Source organism: Lissotriton helveticus, chromosome 4_1, assembly GCF_964261635.1.
Source record: "Lissotriton helveticus chromosome 4_1, aLisHel1.1, whole genome shotgun sequence".
Taxonomy (NCBI): Eukaryota; Metazoa; Chordata; class Amphibia; order Caudata; family Salamandridae; genus Lissotriton; species Lissotriton helveticus.
In genome coordinates, this window is record NC_136063.1 from 1,125,363,502 (window position 1) to 1,125,386,546 (window position 23,045).

At 45.2% G+C, this 23,045-nt stretch overlaps 1 protein-coding gene across 3 annotated transcripts in view; it reads left to right on the plus strand.

Moving 5' to 3' along the window:
- The window catches only part of TMEM245 (transmembrane protein 245), an 894,766-nt gene that overhangs the window by 535,268 nt on the left and 336,453 nt on the right, over positions 1-23,045 (plus strand). For all 3 annotated transcript variants that reach the window (XM_078687734.1, XM_078687733.1, XM_078687735.1), the window contains 2 exons: positions 5,311-5,393; positions 16,357-16,447. In XM_078687734.1, coding sequence (XP_078543860.1) covers positions 5,311-5,393; positions 16,357-16,447 — 174 coding nt within the window. The remainder of the gene's footprint in view (positions 1-5,310; positions 5,394-16,356; positions 16,448-23,045) is intronic.

Consider the following 23,045-nt stretch of genomic DNA (forward strand, 5'->3'; position numbering starts at 1 on the left):
CTGCCTGTTGCCTCCCTATCTGCCGTTTCCCGGCGCTGAGGCGACTAGGGCCCAAATGACAGCCTATGCTGCAGCTCTGCAGGCTTCTTTGGCCCTTTCTCCACCTCCTGAGAAGTCCGCGGATCCCTTGCCTCGTGCGGGGGCTTCCGCGGAGTAGCTGGCGGCTCCGGCCCCGGCGCCGAAGGTCTCGGCTCCAGGTCGTAGGAGAGTAGCACCGTCGGGGTGTGGTCCTTCGGGCTCCCCTCTTCGGCGCCTAGCGTCCCTGTCTCGCCGCAAATACCTATGGGGCTCCCTGTGGTGTCACAGGTGATCGCTGGGACCCCGGGCTTGCACCTGCGTCCCCCTCGGCCCACTCAGTAGGCAGCTGTCTCACCAGAGGTCGAGTTGGTGCCGGTTCGGTGACAGGAGCCTCCCTCCCGGCTCCGGTGGAGTCACAGGTAGAGGTGGGGTCTTGGGTGCTTTCCCAAGGCCCCCTCGATCCTCGGTGCGGGCGGCTGCTCCGTCTAGAGCTGAGCTGGCATCGCAAGTGGCTCCCCTGGCGCCGCATGACGACGATCAGGCGCCGCTGCTGACCTCCACGGAGCCGTGCCGGCGCAGGGTTCTGGATTTGTCTCTTGAATTCCCTTCGTATCCGGGAGGTCTGTCATCTGTCGATGTGTTCCTCCCCGGGGAAAGGGTGCCGCGTAGTTGCCTTTTCGCCGGCATCTTCTAGGGGAGGCTCTTCGTCCTCGTGGCCAAAATCCTCAGACCCTTCTTTCCCGGGCTCGCGGCTGGCTTCTCCTCTGGCATTTTCTCCTTCTGAGGCCCTTCAGGTTCCTCATTTCTCGGTGGATCCTCCACTATGCCGGGGCTGGCCGCTTCCCCCTGGAATTGGGGAAGGGCGGCTCAGTCTTCGATCGTTACCCATGCAGGAATTGCTTTCACCTCCGTTGCGCCTTACTGAGGCCAGTGTTGCCTTTGTTCTGGCTATTTCCACGGCTGCTGGTATTCTGAGGATGGGTGAACCTGTCACTCCATTTTCTACAGACCACCTCTTGGGGATTCTCCACCAGGGCACTGGTGGACGGGAGTGGTTCCTTCCATTTGAGACGTCACTCCATGATTCTCTTATGGGGGACTGGAGGCGCCGTGCCACGGGCAATCCAGTGCCTCATGCGCTTCTGTATCGCCATCGGCCTGCTCCGCATGACCCGGTCTGCCTTTCTTTCCACCCTTCTACTCAAGGCGCTCTACTGCATAGTACCTTTCCGTGTTTGCCTGTGGGGTTGTTCCCTCCGTCTCATGAGGTCCGGTGGTTAGATTCATGGGTGCGTAATGTCTTCGCTTCCTCCAGTGCTGCCTTGAGAGCGCTTAGCACTTTGTGTGTGTTGACCAGGGCTACTTCTAGCCTGTGGGGTTCGGTGGAGTCCCTTCTTTCTCGGTCTCTCATGAAGGTGCCCGAGCTGATCTGTGGGCCCATGTGTTGAATGGTAAAGAGTTGACCGCGTTTATTCTTCGTGCGGCTTTGGACGTCACCGATGCTACTGGCCGTGCTATGGCTACTTCTGTGGCACTCCATCACTATGCTTGGCTACGCGATGCTGTTTTTCCTGAAAATCTTAGGGAGCGTCTGGTTGACCTCCCTTTTGAGGGGGCCCTGCTGTTTTAATACTCTTGCAGACTCAGCCATCCAGTGTCTTCTGGTGGGGCTTTGTCCTCCTCCTCCTCAGTGGGTGGTTTGTTGATCCTCCGGGTGTTAGTGGGAGGTGTTATCCCACTCCTCCTGGAATCTGGTGTGGAGTGAACATTACACTTTCTGTGAGAGATACTGTGCACTCCAGGCCCTGAGTTGGCCTACCTCTTAAGTTGGGTCAAGCCCCCGTTTGCCAGAGTGTTCTTTTTGGCTGCTTACTAAGCCTTCTGTGGTTTTTGCCGCAGGGTTTCTAATTTGTTCTGTGATGCGGGATTTCTTACTTAAGAGTGGTTCCCATACTTCTTGGGCCTACCCACCGTGGGGTATTTGTAGCTATTAGATATCATGTCTTATACTGGGAAGGGGATCTTCCCCTTGTGGGTTCCTTTCCTTTCTTGGTGTTGCTGTATGCCGCTGGTGCGTTTCTTGGACGGCTGCGGCATGTGGCGGTGTTCTGTCTCTGGTTTGCTGTTGGCCTGGTCCTCTGTCTGGTGGCGTTCTGCCTATGGTTTGCTGTTGGCCTGGTCCTCTGTCTGGTGTCCAGAAGGGTTATTACCTGTGTTGGCAACTTCATTCGTCCTACTTGTTCTCCTCTTGTTTCCTAGGTGGTTACTGGTTAGCACCCGGCGGCATCCGCCGGTTCTTCTGGTCCAGCCAAGGGTCTTGGAGTGAGGCCAGGTGCCCCTGCTTCTGGCTTTCGGGAGCTTATGAGACTGTTTCCTCTTTTCACCCGCCTTATTACTGAGGCGCTGTTCGGTGTGGCTGTTGACATCCAGTTGGATGAGTCCGACTGCCCACTTCACCGGATGGGTTTCCGGTGGAGGGCACTTGCCTTCATTTCGGCTCTTCTCCTTTGAGTCTCTGGGTTGCTCTTCCTCCTTGGCCTCCTTTTTGCGTTATCTGGACCTGATGCTTCCGGTGGAGGTCCCTGGGACATTGACTGCTGTTCTTGTTTCCTATTGTCTGTCCCTGGGGCTTCCTTTGGAGGTCCCTGGTACATTGGCTAATGGTCTCCTTTCGTGATGCCTGTGCCTGGGGTTTCAAGTGGAGGTCCTTGGTGCATGGGCTGCTGACTCCCCTCCCTTCATTTTGCCTGTACCTGGGGCTCCCACTGGAGATCCCTGGTACATCGGCTGTTGTCCTCTTTTTACATTGCCCTACCTGGGGCTTCTGATGGAGGTCCCTGGTACAACGACTACTAGTCTCCTCTTGTCTTGCCTGTACCTGGGGCTTCCGGTGGAGGTCCATGGTACATTGGCTGATGGTCTTTTTTTGTATGGCTTTCCTTCTCCTGCTTGGTGACGGTGGGCCGCCACTTGTCATGAGGACACACTCACTGTGGAGTGGTGTTCTGCGCGGCGCTGCGGTTCTAGTCTGCTTGGTGGGGGGGGGGGGGGGGGGAGACTGGGATTTTTCCCCTATCCCTGTTGCCCATCCCCTGCTGGTGAGGACTGGGTATTTCCCTGTACTGGCGATTTATTTCTCCCCTGTCGGGCCTGGATTCGCCTGAGCTGGGGAGGTCCTCTCACAGACCCCCCTTCCCCTTGGGTATGGCTAGGCTATCTATTCTACGTAAAGGTATCTGCGGCTAGTAGTCTCTATCAGATGTACGAATTACTTACCTTCGGTAATGATGTATCTGGTAGAGATGATTCTAGCCGCAGATTTCTTCACGACCCGCCCTTACTCCCCGTTCTGCGACGACCTTTTGTCTTTGTCTTCTGCTTTCGCCTCCCTGTCAGTGGCCATGTCTTCAGTGCGTGCATTCTGTCGCTCTTTTCTGACAGGATGCGTGTTCTGTTATTTGTTCCTCCCCCACTTCTGGCGATTTGGAGGACAGTTTTGTAGGTACTTCTGTACCTTTGTGCTCTAGTTGCCCTAGGTTGGGTCCCCCCCCCCATCCTTCCTTCTCTTTCTCCCTTCATTGCTAGGGGTTCTGCCCCTCTGCTATCCTCTAGGATGGGGCCATTGGGTCGGGCCTCTGCCCTTGTTCTGGATGGGGGTTGTCACATTCCATGTTGGGACTATCTTGGAGTCTTGTCGTGCCTTGTTGTGCCGGACTGGCTCCCCTTCATTGTTATGGGGTGGGTTGTGGTCCTGCTATATGCTATCATGACACTTTTTCATTTGTTCTTTGGCTCCGGGTGGGAGGGTCGGGGGGCTCTCTTAGTACTGGCAGGGTTGCTGTTCAGGGCTGTGCTCTGTTCTCTATTCTTTCCCTGCCTTGGGTGCTGCGGTGTTCCTCACCATTCTTTTCTCTGCTCTTTCGCACACTGTTCCTATCCTCTCACAGTTTTGTCTGATGGATCCGCGTTGGGCGCGGAAAAGTTCTCAGAAGAAAACTGACGTAGGCGTGCCGGGGCAGGACTTACGTGGCCTCGCTGACGTCACATGCACGGACGGGGCAGGGGCAGAGTTGCGTGGTGTCGCCCCCCGACCCCCCCCCTGGCGAGCGGGGATGCTGTGGCAAAAGATTTCCGGATCCTGTCTCACGCCTGGGGATAATTCTACGTGAAGGAATCTGCAGCTAGAATCGTCTCTACCAGATACATCATTACCGAAGGTAAGTCATTTTTACTTTCTGATTAGACCCCATATGGGCTAGGTCAGTTTACATCATTGTTAGTTCATTTGGCAAAACATGGGTGAGGGAGCGTCCTGGGTTAGAGTGAGCAGTTGCCATGGCCTCTAGAGTGCTGGCAATGAGTACATCGGAGATCCTCAAAGAAGTGTCCAAACTGGCCTCAACCTGGCCACTTTCAGTGTCAATAGCACCCATAACAGACAAAAGGTACTTGGTGATGGACTTGGAGACCACCTTCCCCTCTCTTGACACACGTTAGGTTGGCTGCCCTTCCGCTTACCCATTTTCTATCACAAGGCCATATGTATATTTAAATATAAATAAGGGGAGGGTAAATGCACTTCATACCTTGAGATCCTTCGATGGACTTCTTATTTTCACTGCTGTTCCCCAAGAGTTTAAGCCAAGGGCCTAGAAACAGAGCCCAGCCTTGGTCTCATGCTGCGGGAAGTGTCCTGCGATAATAAGCGTGCCGCGAGGAGCAGCGACCTGTTCTTACCCCAGAGAGAACTGGGGGACATAGTCCCACCCCAGCCACTGGCCTCCAGAGAAGGTGCGGGCAGAGAAATCCTGGAAAATGAAGCCCACGCTGCGGTAAGTGTCCTGCGCCGCGACAATCTGCAGCCCCCCCTTGCCCCTGAGAGAGCTGGGGGACGTAGTCCCACCCCAGCCACAGGCCTCCTGAGAAGATTGTGACAGTGCAGGCAGAGAAACCTCCTGGAAAAACTAATCAGCAGCACCCCGCCTTCACTTTCTACAACAAACTGGCCTCCTTGTTCACAGACATAGATGTAAAGCAATAAAAGCTGTCCGCATGAATCATAAACAGCCTGATGTCTCAAATTTTCTCTGAAATTATTTAAGATCATTGTGACCAACGGCTTCTTCTCCCTTTTCTTTGTTAAAGAATGGGTCCCAATGAAAGGTTCTCTTCTGAATGTTTTTTTTCTTTCTCTGCCCATTAAGACTCACCCCAAAGACCTCCCCGCCCCATTAACAACTCTGCAGAGTATGTTTTTTCTTATATCTGTGCTGTTTCTTTTTTTAATTGCAGGTGCACCAGGAAAGCGTTCACATCATTGAAGTCACAAGCAACCTGATCAACGAAACCGTTTCCAAACACCCTGAGTGGGCAAAGTAAGTTTAACTTGATTACAGAAAAGTCTTTCCTCTTTTTTAGGTCGAGCCTGGGCAGCGCATGCGCTGCTCTGCGAGGCATGCTGTATTCATGTAGGCACTCTTTGCCCACATTTTCCATTGGTTTGTGTCATGGTCCACTGTAAAGTGTGGCTGTTCATTGGTCAACCGGCTTAGTAGTGCCTCCTTGTCTCATTTTGTAACCTCCCTTGGCGACTGCCCCTGTTACATGTGTTGCTGCTTGGTAGGCTTTAATTACAACCTCTGAGCATCATGTTCTCAAATAGCTTTGTTCTGCCTGCAGTTGCAGGCAGGACACGCTCTCTCACAACGCATTTTTGTTTTATAGCACGCATTTGCAGTGCAATAGACTTCGCATTTGCGAGAGTTTAAGCTATTGGCATTGTAAATGACAATGCCTTTTGTTTATCTGTTTTCAAAACAGCACATAAATAAAAGGCATTGTCATTTACAATGCCAATAGCTCAAACGCTCAGAAATGCAAGACTTATTTCATTGCAAATGCTTGTTCGGTAATGCATTTGTATACTCTTCTTCTTTCTTACTCTGATTGTTTTGCAGCTGCATATCTCTCACAATTTTGCCCTTCCCTGTTCTTCCTTGTGTATTTTTGCAACACGTCATATTTTCCTTGCTACTTGTTTAAACTTTCGTATGTCACTGGCCCTTAACCAAAGCACTTCTCTGTACAGATAGAGACCTGATTAAGTGAGCACGGACTTCTATTTCACCTTTCTTCTTTCCTCTTCTTGTGTGTTGTTATACTTTTTATTCTTACCTTCCTTGTTCAAGGTTAGCAATTTATCAAGCTTATTTTTTTGTCTCTTGCCTTCACCTTTCTGATAGATATATTTTCCTGCCTATTTCTTACATTAAGAATATTCCACCAAGGGTCAGGCTTATTCTGATAAAGCTTTTCCCCAGCAGTAGCTCTGCAGTGCTGCCTGGTGGCTCCATGCCACTCGAGCCAAGACTGCCTGCCAGACATATGTCACCAGTGTATAATAGGCTTACACCTACATGCTAATGTCAGATCCTGTTTTTTTTTGTGTCTTACCGATGTGTTCTCGAGTGTGCTCTTGTGGCGTCAGAAAAAACTAGGCGAAATATCTCTTAATGCAATTTTCAGCATTCATATCCTGCTGCAAGTGGATATCTGAGTCAGATTCTCAGAACATCGTCATTCTACAATAAATTAGCAGCCTGCGATTCATCTCTTCTGATGTATTCGAAGACCATCCTGGATTGGGAGGCCTAGTTAATATTGACCCAGACCCTGAAAGCATGGCAAGGAGTAGCCCTTCTCCTGTAGGGAAGTCTCCTGTGAAGGAAATACTTTACAAAAGATATTCTCTCCAACAAAACCACAAATAAGCCCCCTAGGAAGGAGAAATTATCTTTCTTAAAGAAACTGTCCCCTTCCCGATACTGTTGGGAGTTATGTTGCTGCTCCCGAACACCAGGCTCTTCCTTGTTTGTTGAGCGGTTTCTAAAGCTTCAGAAGAGTCACCAGAAATTTCTGACTCCTGCTGACCACGCACAGGTAGATGCCTTCCGTCAGGCTCTATTTGTCATCTTTGACGGCTCTGGTACCCTCTGCATTTCTTCCCGATGGTGGTGCCGCTCCTTCAGCCTTGATGGCTCAGACCGATGCCTCAAATCCATGCCTCCACATATTTTAACCTCAACACTTCAAAACAATTCACGGAATGCAATGCCATGCGTGCTCAGGGTACACTCGACGTTGCTGCTGGAGCCAGTCTTGGCACATTGTTTGGAAATATTCCCAGTGCCACCCTCTAAGTCATATAATTATCTGGGTAGCACCAGAGAAGGTCAAATTTTGCCTTGAAGAACAGTCTCTTCCTAGGGCCCAGAAATTTCCCTGGATGATGAGTTATGTTTGTCACCAACTATGATGGCACAACCATGTTTGATAAATGTTATGGGTTCTTGGGGGATGATGAGTCAGAGGCCGGCAATTTTCTCTGGCATTCTTACTCCGATTTTATCAGTGCTTAAAAAAAGCCTCGATATCTCTTCAGAACGAACATCCCTTGCCTCTCTGAGGTCCTGATAGAGGAAGCATCTTTCTTTACCATAGTGGAGCATAAAGCTGCAGAAACTCTGGAACTGACTTCACCCTCTGAGGTACCACAGTCTAAAATTGTGATAAAAATTATGCAGTGTTTCTCTTATGTTGTAGAAAGTTTGCTCTAATTTAATGAGACTGTACTGTAACCCTTCTTGGCTGCCGGTGAGGCAGAGGCCCTTGCCCTGCTGAGCAAAGAGGACTCATCATGGATCTCTGACTTCTGAACCTGTTCTTTCGGCAGGGCAAAAGTTCAAAATGCAGTCTTTGAGACAAGTTCTGCTGGCCCTAGATGCTGGGACCTGGTAGTCTGGCCTAAAGTTCAAGGGCACTTTTTCCCATCCTACACCCTGCTCTAAAGGCTGTATGAAGTATGTAGTCTTTCCTAAAGCCTCTAATATGTAATGGCAAGTAGAGGGGTATTGCAAAATGTATGTAATTTATTTCGAGTACTTACCTGAAATTTGGGGAAAATTATGTGGAATGCAGATCTATATTTAGCGTTATATTTGAGGGAGACATGCATCCTTGGTTAATTTTTTGGATGCTAAAACACATTTAATGCAAGAAAAGCACACAAAAACATGAGTGCTACGATCAATATAACCTTGCATTCTGGCCAGTCGCATTGTTCCTAAGCACTTGTTGTAAACATTTTCTGCCAATAGCGTTGGTTTGTACATTGTGGCGTAAAGAGATAATTATGGGAATTCTTCATAAGCAGCATGACGCGAAATTACACCAGTGTAATTACAATTTTCCCTAGGCTTAATTTGAATTCAGTTGCAGGTGACTGTGCCAGCTAAATACACCTTGGTCTAATCAGCAAAGGACTTGCGCAAAGAAGCTATTGCTTTATTTTGAGATGCCGCAAATGCATTTGACCACATTGAGTGGTGCTGTCTGGTCAGGACTCCCGTGGGTGGGGTCTGGGAGAGGCTTTATAGATAAAGTGACTATTGCATGGGTCCCTGACAGACCAAGTTAACTAAGTGGGTTTTCTGTCACAATTTTTCAAAATCAACAGAGGGATGCAACAGGGTTTTCCTCTACTCCCCTTGTTCTTACTAGTCGTAAAGGAGAGTTCAGAATAATTAATTTAGAGGAGAATGATTTTAAGAGACTACTACATGGGTACAACATATTGCTTACTCTTCAGGACCCACAGGCCTCTCGCCTGCACTTGATATCCACAATTCGCAAATTCTCATATTTGTCTAGGTAAAGGATAAACGTGGGGCAAGTATGAGGCTCAGGCAATATCCAGAAGCACCACCAGGACCTCCATAATGGGCGCTCATACTCATTGGGAAGGAGACAAACATAGAAGACTCTTGAATATGATGGAGGGCACCCTATCTCTCTGAAATTAGTAAACTGCGCATGTTGTTATCAATTACAATTATTTTCTAGGCACTCAAAATGGTAGTCATAGTGGTCGTCAGTTACTGAGACATAATGCCCCCAAACTAACAGCAGGACAACAAGCAGGGGGTGTGCCTACTACACATACAATTATACCCTATATCCTACTTGCATTCAAACTTGCATACACAAGATATAAAACTCTTAAGGTGGATATTGAAACACATCTGCTGGGAGCATGACCAGACATTTCCCTTCTGTGTAGGCTTAAGGCTCTTATGTCAACATCATTTTTCTAACATCTTTGGCATGGGAGACCATACAGTCAGTCAAGATTTGCTTTATTCGGTTAAAATTTAAAACCATCAAAGCGCAGTACAAAATTTCATGGGATTAAAGATACATTACATACAACTATAGAATGTAAATAACACATTACAAATAACATATGTTGTAATTAATGCAAAGACCATATGAATTGCATAACACCATCATGAGAAAATACTTGGAATCCAAATAAATAATTAAAAACATTTATCACCCGATGAGCATTCCTTATAAAATCCCCTAGTTCATTGGTTAAATCATCACAACATTAGTTTCCCTCTTCCAAAAAGTCACTATAAAGACAAAGGTGGGGAATAGATGCCACAGTTTCTACACCTTGTTTCTTTGTCTAGTAGCCCCTGTGATGTAGCTAGCTACCCCAAAGCACACCGACGAGGACCCCGGGCATTGCAAGTATGCAAGGGCTGGCCTAACTTGCTCAAAGTTGCAGCCCTTTAACAGTGGCAATATACATTTTTTACGTAATAAAACGTAGAAATCGCAGAAAAAGACCATGTGTAAAGTATTCTGCTCTGAAAAATTATCACAAGGGCAGGGCCCCAAAGCCCCCTCCCTGGAAAAACCTTTTGGGAAAGATGATAGCCATGGGAGCATGTTATACTTGAATCTTGTCAATACAAACAAATGATATGGCTTGTTTATATAGGTCAAGTATGGCTGGGTTTCTCTTCCTAAACTCAGCATTACAAAACTCCTGACTGAGGGTTTGACCAGTTCCTCATCTTCCCTCATTAACATTGCCCTGTTAAGAAACTGGGATTTTATGGCTTTAATAGCCACCTTACTTAGAGCCCTAGGATTTGAGAACAAATCGGGGCTGCCCAGAATATCCATTTGGGTTTTAATGTATCGTAACCATGGAATGTCAAGGGCTCTGTCTAGGGACATGCAGTCTTGGATTATCAGTTGGTTTAGGTTAGGCGATTGCTGCGCCCAAATTCTTAGCCAGCCTAATAATGGGGCCACAGCAATCTGGTCTAGAATGTAGCCAACACCCACGTCCTCTTGTATATTAAAAGTAGCTGCAGATGCTGGGAGCGACAACAGCTTCCGTAAAAATGTTTTCTGTTACTTGAATTTCACTATCATCTGTGTAGCCCCAGACCTCACTCCCATATAACACCATTGGGACACACTTAGCATTGTATATTTTCATAAGGGCTGGGAGTGGCTTTGAGCCTATCCGTTTTGCAAACCCTAACACCGCCCCAGTCGACCTAGATAGGCTATTCTTTTTACGGGTACACTGCATAGCCCATGATCTTCTGTCATCAAAAAGTATCCCTAAATATGGGAAGGTTGGGAGTTTAACCCCTTGCGCTCGTCATGAGTGTAGAAGGGGTTAATGAGCTCTAGCCCCTTGCAGAAAAATGTTGCCTTTTTTGCCCTTCTCCCACCTATTGTCATGAAATGTGACTTCTTGAAGTTGGTTATTAAATCCAGAGAGTCCATAAAATCGATAAAACAATCTAAAAGCGATTGCAGCCCTCTTGCTGTTCTAGCCACTAAAACTGCGTCGGCTGCATACAGTGCTGGAATATTTTTTAGGCCTACTCTTGGGGTGTCTTTGCAAGATGATATTAGTGCCTCTCCCAAGTTATTTACATAGAGCGTGAACAGTAAAGGAGCAAGGATACATCCTTGCCCTACTCCTCGCTTAACTGGCCAGGCTTCAGTTAAACTCCCATTTTCATTATAACGGACCGCTGCAGTGTTATTTTTATGAATATCAGCCAGGAATAATACTAGTGCAGGTTCCAGCCCAATACTGGAAAGAGAAGTCCATAGCTTTTGCCTATTTACAAGGTCGAAGGCAGTGGACAAATCCATGAAGGCTAAATGCATGTCCCCCTGCTTTGCGACCGTGTATTTTCCTATGACCAGATGTAGGTCAAGGCATTAGTCTACTGTACTTTTCCCCTGTCTGAAACCATACTGCAGGTCAGAAGTTATGGAATTTTGGTCCAGCCAATCTGTAAGACGCGCTAATACAACTTTCCCCATTATCTTGGCAGCAGAGTCCAAGAGTGAGATGGGCCTGTAGCAGGCCGGATCTTCTCTTGAGCCCTTTTTGAATATTGGAACTATGACTGCTTTGCCCCAAGACGAGGGGAAACCAGCCTTAGTGGCAGCATTGAAAACAGAAGTTAAAATCTTTGCCCTCACACTAGGATCGGCCCTATACAAATCTGCCGGGACCCCATCCGGACCCGGTGCTTTCCCCTTAGCTGTGGACACAATTGCCTCCATAACTTCCTCTTCCAGGAAATGGTACCTGGTTAAAATCCCCATGAGGAGTAGATGACAAGTGAGAGCTCTCGGAGTACAGGCCACTAAAGTGATCCACCCACCTTTCAGAAGAGATGAGGCAGTCCTTAATTGTATTATCTGCCTCATCAAAAACTGGGCTGTTGATCACTTTCCAAAAATGGGTACTACTTTTTAGGATACTAGCTTGGCTCAGTTTGTCCCAAGCCATCTCCTTAAGCTCGATTTTCCTCGACTTAATTGCATTTTTATAAGCCCTCCTAGCCTCGGTAATCCTAATAGTGTCCCTCACAGACTCTTTCAGCATCTCCAAAAGGGCGGTATGTGCGATAATGCACGCTTGGTCAAACCAATTTTTTTATTTCTTTGGCCTTGGTTTGCCCCGCCGAGTCAAGTTGGCCGCTATCTGGTTTGTGATGCGGTCAAAGGCACCTGAAATTTCCCTTGGCTCAGAGCCCGTGTTTGTACATAGGCTCAAATCCTCACGGTTGCTATTATACAAGTTACCAAGGAAATCGGCCGGAGTGATTACCTCCCATCTCAGCCTTCGACCCTGACAATTAGCAGCTATATTAGAATTTGAGATAAGGGTCAGAGGTATCTCACATTTAAGGGCCTTCATTTTAATGTCCATCATAAGGGGATTATGGTCACTCATAAACCTTTACATCTAAATCCATGGCTTCATGATCGAGCACCTGTTTGGCAAAAGGAAGTTATAAATACAGGTAGTTTGACTGTTTATTGGGAGGCATCAATAGTAGTTGGTATCAATATTATTGATCAACCACTATCTTACTGTAAACTAAAGTCCTGGCAAGACTCGACGGAAAAGTTTATACTCCAGCAAACCCAACACTGGAAATGCTTGTTACTGTCTAAAAGCCACATTGTATCCGAATTCCTACATCTTGTCCATGACCTCAGTACTTGACTACTTACTCAGATGAGGTCAGCATAGGGGGTGGTAGTCTCCGGACTATACAAGATCATGATCGCTTCACCCTTCGCTGCTCCTTTAGATGACACAAAAAGCAATCTATTGTGCACTGTGATTTTTTTTTTAGAAGAAGACTGGTCCCAACTATTAGTTATGCATCATAGAAGCCTCTGGGAGACCCGCCTTAAATTTAGCTAATTGAATATCCTCAGTCACTTGCATTAGTCACATCACAGACTACAGATGGCAGGACTACTATGAGAATCTCTGTGGTGGAGATGTGCAAAGCCTACCTGTGACCTATGCCATATCCTGTGGTCATGTACGTCCTTTGCCTTATACTTAGCAGTAATCTGGAGAGCATATCTGATAATAACAGCCTGATTGTTTCCTCCTGCTAGACTAGATCTACTATGTGATACCTCTGACCTACCTGGCCTGACATCATGCATATCGATCGCTCTCGGACGCATTGGCGATGGCTAAGGTATGCATACTCTAAATATCAGGGCTCCCCTATTAGGCCGACTTGAGGAGAATTTCTTGTCATGAAAAGGTATATAGACTGCGGGACAGTTATATCTGGCACCCATTTCTAGTTTGTGATGCAAAACAATGTTTGGGATGATGAGGTTTGTAAATGTACTCTCCTTCGATACCATAACGGTGACCTTCAATTAGTTAGGTTGCAGCTAGTTACTTCAAGCATGTGAGTGATGTACATAGAAAAGGTTGAGGCCTAGAGGTTGACGGTGGCACAATGTGACTAGCTCGAACAGATTAGCACTTGATGAATGATTAGAATGGGTGGGACTAATACCGACATGGTCTACGGTTGTGTTGAAAGGCTTTATCTCTTTTATATGGGTTGTGACAAATATACATTATCTCTTACGTGTTTCATATATCTGTTCCTCATGTTGATTGATGCTTTGTATCCATGTTGGCCAAATATTGACCTTTACTGTCTTCATCTATGAATGGTTGATGTCTACTAATAAATTCTATAAATAAATAAATAAACTCTATAAATACAGTAAAGAAATTCTTAAAACAGAAAGAAGAGCCGACCATAAAGAATGGTTCACAAAATTAAAAAGGTTGGTTGATAGCTTTATTTCGATATGCAGATATCATAAAAGCAATACATGGATATAAAAACAGCACATCATAAATATAAAAGACTAATTCAAGTTAAGAACAGATAGAAAAAAGTACCGTTGCACATAGAATAATTTAGTTAAAATGGAATTAAATTGAGATGGAAAGTCTTTTTGAGCGAATCAACCATGCCCATTTAAAAAATTTAGAAACAGCGCAGACTGTGAGGGAGGAAGTATCAGATAATAAAATGCGTAGCGCCACCTTGTACTGGCGAGGTCCCAATTGTCTGCAAAGAGGTTTGAGCCAGCGACTTCTTGGGCGGGAATAATCTGGGCACTCAAAAAGGAGATGTGCCACCGTTTCGAGCCTAGTGGAACAGAGGGCACAATGGGGTGATACCTGCGCAGGCATGTTCCATCTTGAGAGCAGGTCACCTAAGGGTAAAGTACCCACTCTGAACTTGATGTAAAGTGCCCGATCTAATGGTATTGTGATCAAGTCCAGATAGGGCTCGTAGGCAACCACGTCTTTGATTTTCAAATAAGCTGCGGTGGAATTGCAGTGACGTGGATTGCCGATGAGTTGAGCAGAGACCCACTCCCAATAAAGTTTTTTTAGGGTTGCCTTCGGTGGGGCAGATTTTGTAATCCAACAAGACCCCAAGCCCAGTTCCCCCAAAAGTTTTTTAATGTCCCTTAGCCACTTGATCTTGTGCCAACCACCCATTCCCATCACCTCAGACAGTCCATCCGCATAGGTTTTCAGTTCAGGGACCCTCCACAGGCGTGCCCATAGAAGGAGGGGCCGGAGGCGAGCCTGGTCCTTGATCGATTTGCATCCCGCGTCCAATAACACCGGGACTGTTGGGGTACTCTGGGGAATAGCCAGAAGATCCTTCAAAAATGTATTCTCCACCTTGGATAGAAAAAATAAATGCTTTATAGTTTCATGAATATGGCAAAAGACGTGGGCATGGGATGAGTGATCATAGTGGATAGGTTTACACATTGGTGCATTGCCTGATGAATGAGGGCAAAATAAAACATAAAATTACACCTGATCTTAAAACATACTGAGCCTCTTTAACAAAGAGTCCTTGCCTCGCAAATGTAAATTGTATTGGGTAATATCAGCTTCTAATTAAGACCAATTTTGATTGAGACGTACATCGGGGAAATTCTTGGATGCCTTTGACAGTCTTCTCTGACAGTAGATGAATTACCATAGAGAAATGGAGAACCGAAATGCTTCTAATTACGATAAAGTCATCATCGCTAACGTGGGGAAAACTACCAGCCTTTTGTTTCATTTTAATTTCCGCATATATTTAAGACTTTTGAATAAACACCTTGCTGCACCAAGCTGGGCCCGTATTTCCCTTTTTGCGTCATGGCCCACCTTTCTAGGTGCACCTGGATCAGACTGGGGTATTACTATGAATATACTGCCCCCAGGTCAACCGCAAACTCATTCATGTCCTGGAGGCTGTGCATTCAGTTAACTACAGAGCGGCTGCTTCCAAGCCATTCCAGTGCGCACAGTCCCATCGCCATCCACATGCACTTCAGAGAGGACACAGAGATCCCACTGCAGGGGGGTGCGGTGAGTCACTGCACCCACCTGCAGGGTTATATGTGTGGTGATCATGGGACCTCCTCTTCCACCTCCAGAGTGCAGCCCGCGGGGAGTACACTAACGGCCACATGCATCAACGGTTCCGTTTGCGATTCCTAAATTGCGAAAATTAAGGAATCGCAATTTAGAAATCGCAAACGGCAATGCATGAAAAATATGCATTTTTTTTGCGATTCAATATTTTTCCTTAATTGCGATTCACAATTTGCGAATGGCAATTAAGGAAAACCCTTCCCATTGATTCCTATGGGCCAAGAGGCCCATAGGAATCAATGGGAAGGCATTTACAATTTGCGATTTTCAATTTGCGAATCGCAAATTGAAAATGCAATTTCAAGGGTGCAGGGGGGGGTCCAAAGAACCCCTCTCTGCACCCCTGAAATTAAACTTCAGTGCAATTTACACACACACATGTCCCAAGGACATGTGTGTGTGTAAAATGCAACTTTCAAAAATGCATTTTTGTGCAGGTTTGAAGGTTTTCGGTAAATTAGCATGAGGTCCAACCTCATGCTAATTTACCGCTTCCAAATTGATTATTCGCAATTTAAAAATGATCATGCATTGCATTTAAGAAATCTGAAATTGCGATTTCTTAAATGCAATCGCAATTTTAGAAATCGCAACATGATTGCGATTCCTAAAATTGCGAAATACATGATGCATTCCAATTTTGATAAATGCATTCGGAAACGGCCGAAAATTGCGATTCGCACAGTTTGCGAATGCAATTATCGTTGATGCATGTGCCCGTAAGAGTGTGCCACCTTTTTGCGACACACTGTCAGTGCTCCTCCTGAAAGGCATGTTCGCCTCTATGACCACATCGTTAATACGGCACTGGTGCAGAGGCAAAGTGGTTCCCTCATTTGCATGAGGCCATGTCCCCATGAAAATGAGGGAATGCCCTCTGATGATAGCTCTGGCACTACATGTTCACTAGTGAAATCCTTATTACAGAAGGGGCTGCACAAGCGTCTGTGTCCCCTTCTGGGATACCAAAGTGCCCCGGGGGTGCAAAAAGTGGGCACACACACCCAAGGTGCAACTTTTTTTAGATAATGAAATGTTAGCAGAATTGAGTTGATGGTGTCTGCATTTATTCTCTCCAGTTGCATTCAGTGCCTGTGAAGCTGTTTGACAATTGTGTTTTTTATGTTGCTTGTTAATATTTTCTGTGTTTTGCAAAGCTGGCTTCCTGAAGCTCAAGTGATCCAGAAAGCTCTAAATTCAGCCGCCAGCAACGTGCATCAGTATGGACGAGAGTGGATAACAAACAAGGTACAGTCAGTTTCCTTCCAAACCTTGTTTAGAATGGTGAACATTAACATCTACATCAGTTACACTGCTGGCTTTTCCTAGCTGCTTCCATTCGAATTGCATTTCTCTCAAAATTGTAGTCCCTTATTTTTATAGCTGAAAGATGAAGGACCCTTTTGACTTGCTGCCTATGTTATTTGGTTTTCACTATTATCATAGCCACTGGAATTATGCGATTTTTGCGGATGTGGCATTTTCCGCAAGATTATGAATTTGTCACATCCATCCTCAGCTGCATAATGTACAGATATGCACAAGAAAAATTGTTTCTAGCTTAAAAGATCAAATGGTACTAAAAATACAGTGGCGTGTTGCAGCGCAGAGAAAGGCCTATCTCACACGTTGACTGGTCAACTTTCTGTTGCTTATGCAATATTTTGATTTTAAACTGCCAGTAGTGAGGTAAACCCCTATGAGCAGACAGTGTTAAAAAGTGTAAACATGGCAAACTAGTTGAGTAATACTGTCACGAACTGTGACTCACAACGCTGTTTATTTTGCTGTTTCTTGCCGCATAATTCAGTGAACACTGCTGCATAATTTGGTCCTCCCCTGCCACATAATTCCACTTTATTTTGGTGTGGTTGTTTGCATGATCACATACCCCAGCTGTCCTTGGAACAGAACACCCAGATACCAGCGGCCATCATATATAAACAGTGCATTTTCATTGTTTGCGCCGGGCGCACCTTTTAAAATGTGCAACCAGCGCAAGCAGTAACAATGTGCCATGTTAGTATGAATGCTCTGCCCCCAGGGCAGCCGTGAACTTGCAATGCCTTGGGGCCAGTGCATTCCTGTGAAAAACTAAGCAGCTGCTTTGAAGTCGCTCTGTGTTTCTCAGTGTGGGCGGAAACCTGTCTGCACTTTTAGAGGGGATTAGAGATCCCCTTGCAGGCAGGTGCAAAGAGTGACTGCGCCCACCCACAAGGGAATGTCTGGAGAGTCCATTGGACTCCTTTTGCCCCTGCCAGAGGGCTGCTATCCGGGGGCACACTGACAGTGTGCCACCTTTTAGGTGGTGCAATATTGGTGCGCCTCCTGACACCTTCTTTGCCTCTGCGCCCACTCTTGTAATACGTATATAGAAACAAAGTGGTCCTGGATATAGCTCAAGACGCAATTAATGTAAATCTTATTATTAATATAAACAAGTTCCGATTAAACAGAGTAAATCTGTACCTGAGGAGATGTATAATTTACAAGCAGCAATATTAATTGCAATAAACCCAACACATATAGATCAAAAACCAAAAGTACTTTATATCACAAATTTATTTACACAATCCTAAAATAATTGATCCAGGAAAACTGCAGAATGCAGTGGACAGGAAAAAGATGCAAAGGGGGTGCTCAAGTGAATTGAAAGGAAGTTAAACTCAAAGGACACAATTAAAATGATTCAGTGCAACTAAAAAACCAAATCTTTCAGTTGAACAAACAAAGGCCTACCCACACATTTGTATATACATCAATTATATAACAGTAAGGGGATGGGGCGGTGGGAAAATTGGGTGTAGGCTTTAGGTTAGGGGGATAGCCGTCGACGTTTCGACCCAGACACAAGAAAGGGCGATTTCAAGGCCTCTGCTGCGGGTCTTCTTCAGGACAAGGGTGGGAATGGCGGGGACTGGACCAAGTATCCTAAAATGTAATTAATCAAATTGTGATATAAAGTGCTTTTGGTTTTTGATCTATATGTGTTGGGTTTATTGCAATTAATATTGCTGCTTGTAAATTATACATCTCCTCAGGTACAGATTTACTCTGTTTAATCGGAACTTGCTTATATTAATAATAAGATTTACATTAATTGCGTCTTGAGCTATATCCAGGACCACTTTGTTTCTATATACGAATTGTTACCCAGGTCCTGTGATTAATTGGGTTTACCCCATTGATCTAATGGCACTCTTGTAATACGGCACAGGTGCAGAGGCAAAGGGATTCCCTCATTTGCATAAGGCCACAACTCCACGCAATGAGGGAAAATCCTCTGAAAATGTTGCCGGCATTTTATGTGCATCAGTGCTATCAGTATTACAGAATAGGCCACACAAGCGTCTGCAGCCCCTTCCGTAATACCAAAGAGCGTGGAAAGCGGGCACAAACGCTTGTTGCACCCCCGGGGTATTTCCATAATATGGCCCCAGAGAGGCACAACCCTTGGAAGCACTAATGAGTAACTAGTTTATAAGTAGTATTGCTGTGGGGTGCTAAACATATAAGAGTGACCACTTAGTAAAGATGGTGTCAAAACATCACAGAGGTTGTTTAAAAGAACCCTCTCACACCAACCTGGTTGGTGTCATGCTTCATCATCGGGTTCCCAGTTGGATAGCCGAATGCTACCCAACCGTGCTGCGACACCTGATTACAGTGGAGCGGGTTTTGGTTCGGTTTATGTGTGATGAAGTAGTGAAAGTGGTGAATATTAAAAATACCTATGGGAAACTCACTAAATGATACTTTATTCCCAGTGGCCCATGGTATGCTTAAAAAATACAGTCCACGCTCTTTGGTATTGCGGAAGGGGCCGAAGACGCTTGTGTGAATACTTTTAAACAACCTCTTTGATGTTTTGACACCATCTTTACTAATTAGTCACTCTCTTAAGTGGACCGTTTCCTTTGATTTTGCGATTACTCCATAGAGACAAGGACGTCCCATGCAAAAATAGTCCTACCTCTCTTGTTTTTTTTTTTAAAGTGCTAGACATATAGGCAGGTGCAAGCACCAACCTACTCGGAGAGGCAGCAGACTCTGGGGGTGTTTACTTCAAAGGAGGGATAATCATAGAAGACCCAGTAATGCATATGGTAACATGCACAATGCTGGAATACCTGCAACTGAGTAAAATAATGCCAAATTGGTGAAATACCAGTTGGAACAGAAGTAAAGTTTGGTGCTAAGAGAAGGAACCATGCTACTTTTTAAAGACTGGGATATGCCTACACCTGTTAAATGTACACGTCATGAGTGAGGCAAGAAGTGGAACAGCAACCAAAGTTGACAACCTGAGCAGAAAATACACAACATTAAAAGGCCCAAATTTATCCTACTCCTGCTATCTTAAAGGATTTCAAATTTTAAACAAGAGTTTGTGCCCAAGCTGTCGAAAGCTACCAAAGGTGAATGAGTGGCAGTTGGACACTAATTCATTCATGTCTCAAACTCTAGTTAAACTGATAACATGCACAGGACAAGGTGAGCCAAGTAGTGCTTTGTAGGTTGTGACTGACAGAAGAATAGAGAATCAGCCCATCCTATTTTCTATACTTGCTTTTGGATTCCAGCGACACTTGAACGTTCTGGTTTGCATGAGGAAGCATCCACCTGCACTTCTTAAAGCATGACTTAGATTTTGTTGGGCTCATTTTCAAATCTTAGACTATCTATTTCTGATCTTGTAGAGGGGATAGATTGAAGAAACGTTGGTTTGAATAACTTCAGTTGATTGAGACTGTTGGTACACCACAAGGGTAGTAAAGTAAACAGGAAACCCTGGTTTGATCATGCGTGTTCAGAGACACATGAAAAACTTAAAACTGGAGGTAACGAGTATACCTAGGAATCCTTTGAAGGTCCAGCATAAGAGACGGCTGTACAAGCTTGCAATAGTAAATCGCAAAAGGAGCTTAAAAACGGAGGCTTGGGACAAAGTGCATGAGGCCATTTGCAATAATGACCCTACCGCATTCTGGCTTGTAGTTAACTCACCTTTTCTTAGTAAGGATAATAAGCCTAAAGTTAAGGTGGCAGTGAATGAAGAGGACTGGTTATCACATTTTTCTAAACTATTCCAAGACCCTACAAAGTGTGCTGGTAATAAGATAAAAGAGGCCCCATTGATGGATAGTACTTCTCCCAGCGAGGAACATGATTGGCCAGATCTCTATTTCTCTTTGGAAGAAGTTACCCTGGCCTTGAGCAAGGGGGGGTAAAGCACTGGGACCTGACGGAGTTCCCATTGATTTTTTTAAGGCTAATTTGGAGATTTGGGGCCATATTTTGGCCATTGTTTTTAAATCATCTCCGAGTGTAGGGTATCCTTCCTCATGGTCAGAGTCCCATATAGTACCAATATATAAAAAAGGAGACCGTGAGTCACCTGCTAATTGCAGGCCCATCTCCTTGCTAGATTGTTTGGTTGAGGTTGTGGGCCGTATAATTTTAAGTAGACTGGAAGTTGGGGGGATACCAATAACATATTTTCGGATTTACAATATGGCTTCTGAAAAGATTCAGGGACCATAGATCAAGCCATCAACTTAAACCTGATCATGAGCAGATATGCCCGCATTAAAGGAGGTAATTTGTTTTTAATTTTTGTCGATCTCTCGATTCCTTTTGATTCAGTGATTCACGATAAACTCTGGTCCGTTTTGACCTTTTGGGGACTTGACCAAGCAATCATTAGCTTTCTGAGACACCTATACTCCACAAGCTGGGCCAGGGTTCGCTTTGGTATTAAGGGTGAATGCACCGATAGTTTCAATATCGGAAAAGGAGTTTGCCAAGGATGCGTGCTTGCACATTTTTTTTTTTTAATCTGTAAATTAATAACCTAGGAGATACCATTGCCAACTTACTTTTTTATTTGCCACAAACTAAACATCGTCCAATCTCGGGCCTGCTTCATGCAGACGACGCGGTTCTTATGGCACGTAGGCCACTGGCCCTACAGCAACTTCTTGACAATTTTGTGCACTTTATGGATCATATGGGGCAGAGACTTAATATCAGTAAAACTTACGCCATGAAGGTAGGCAAAAGCTCCACCAAAAAGCGCAATATCTATGTAGGACCAGACGTAATCACTCCTACATTTACCTATTTGGGTATTTTATTTGACCGCAAGGAGAATCGGACAAGTGCCATTAAGTTGAAAAAATTGAAGTTAATCAGATCTATTGTGGCCTTGTGCCAGAAAAATGTTGTAAACTTGCAGAGAGAAATGTTAAAGATTTACAATGCAAAACGTAGAACTGTCGCCATGTATGGCTCGGAGTTGTGGGGTTATACGAATCTGGGACCACTTCAGGTGATTGAAAATGCTTTTTAAAAAAATCTTTTGCCACTCCTGTCTAGCTATTCAAATTTTGTGTGCCATTCTGAACTGTATACTAAATATCTAGCCGACCTGATAAGAATACAGCCAGTCCTTCTTTGGCACAAGATTTGGACCTCGAACCAACTGGAATTTAATCGCTCTTTGGCCAAGAACTGTTGTGACTCCGATCACGTATTAAATGTCCATTGGATGAAGTACATTAAGAATTTTATGGTAGGTATCAGTCACCCAGAATTTTTTAACAACCGGATTCCCTGAATACCATTACTAGTAAAGCACTTAAATTAGAGTTTCTAAATCACCTTGAAGATCTGAGACTATCAGTGGAACTAACTAAACCTTCAGTCCACCATAACTAAATGATTTTAACCACTTGCTCAATGTAACCGTATCTTTTTAATGTTTTAATTGCACAAGACAGATTTGTTTTAACACGTTTTATATTAGATATTTATTATCACCTGATGACATTTCCAAGTGTTAATAATTGGTCAAAGAACTTAATGCTATGTCCTTGTGACAATATGTTCAAACAATCAACAATTCACATTTTGTTCTTTTCTAAACTATATACTGATCTGAGGAGATCTTTTATCGTCCCTATTTTGAAATCTTTACATTTTAAGCAATGCAGACAAGAATTTTTATATTTTCAATTACTTCTCTTTTTTAGAACTTTATTTTTTTTCAGTTTTATTGTACAAGCATACAAACACCCCCCCCCCCCCCAATGGCATCAAAACAGCATGTATTCACATCGTCTGACTCATTAAGGCACTTTTGTTAGCTAGAGGCTCCACTGAGCCACACGATCACTCCGAAGGCTTAGCAGAATAACATACAAGAATTGCATCACTGTGAGTACATAACCAGACCATACACTACGCAATATACTAACTTCACTCTAGGGGACTCCCTCGGCCTCCTCCTCAGAACCCGATCCCTGCGGCGAGACTAGCTCGACACACGCCCCTTCAGAATCGCTGTGGGAAGTGTGTCCCCGTCCCCCCAACCCTGCAGTACACATGACAGGCCAGGCCAGTAGGTCCTCTTGTAGTTTTTCATCCCTCCTGCTGCTCGGCATGTGTGTCTCTTCAGCTAGGGACCATTCCCTCACATCCCTGAGCTACGTGGGCACCTCCGGGGCCCTCTGACCCATCCAGGTGATAGCCACCCTGCGTCTCGCTAGTACCAACATCAATTGCATTAGCCTATAGGACAGCTTTAGTTTCTTTGGCCTAGGGACCAGTGCCAACAGGCAGTGCAAAGGCGTCGGCGTGAAACAGAGTCCCGTTGTGGCCACTATGTGTTCTACTACGCTCGCTCAAAAGCTCTGGATTAGGGGGCAGTCCCAAGCCATGTGCAGGAACCCCGCCCCTTCCACGCCACATCTGGGACAGGTATCACCCCTATCCGGGGAATAGCGCTTCAATATCATTAGAGTGAGGTAGGTGTGGTGCAGGAAATTAAAGTGTATTAATTTAA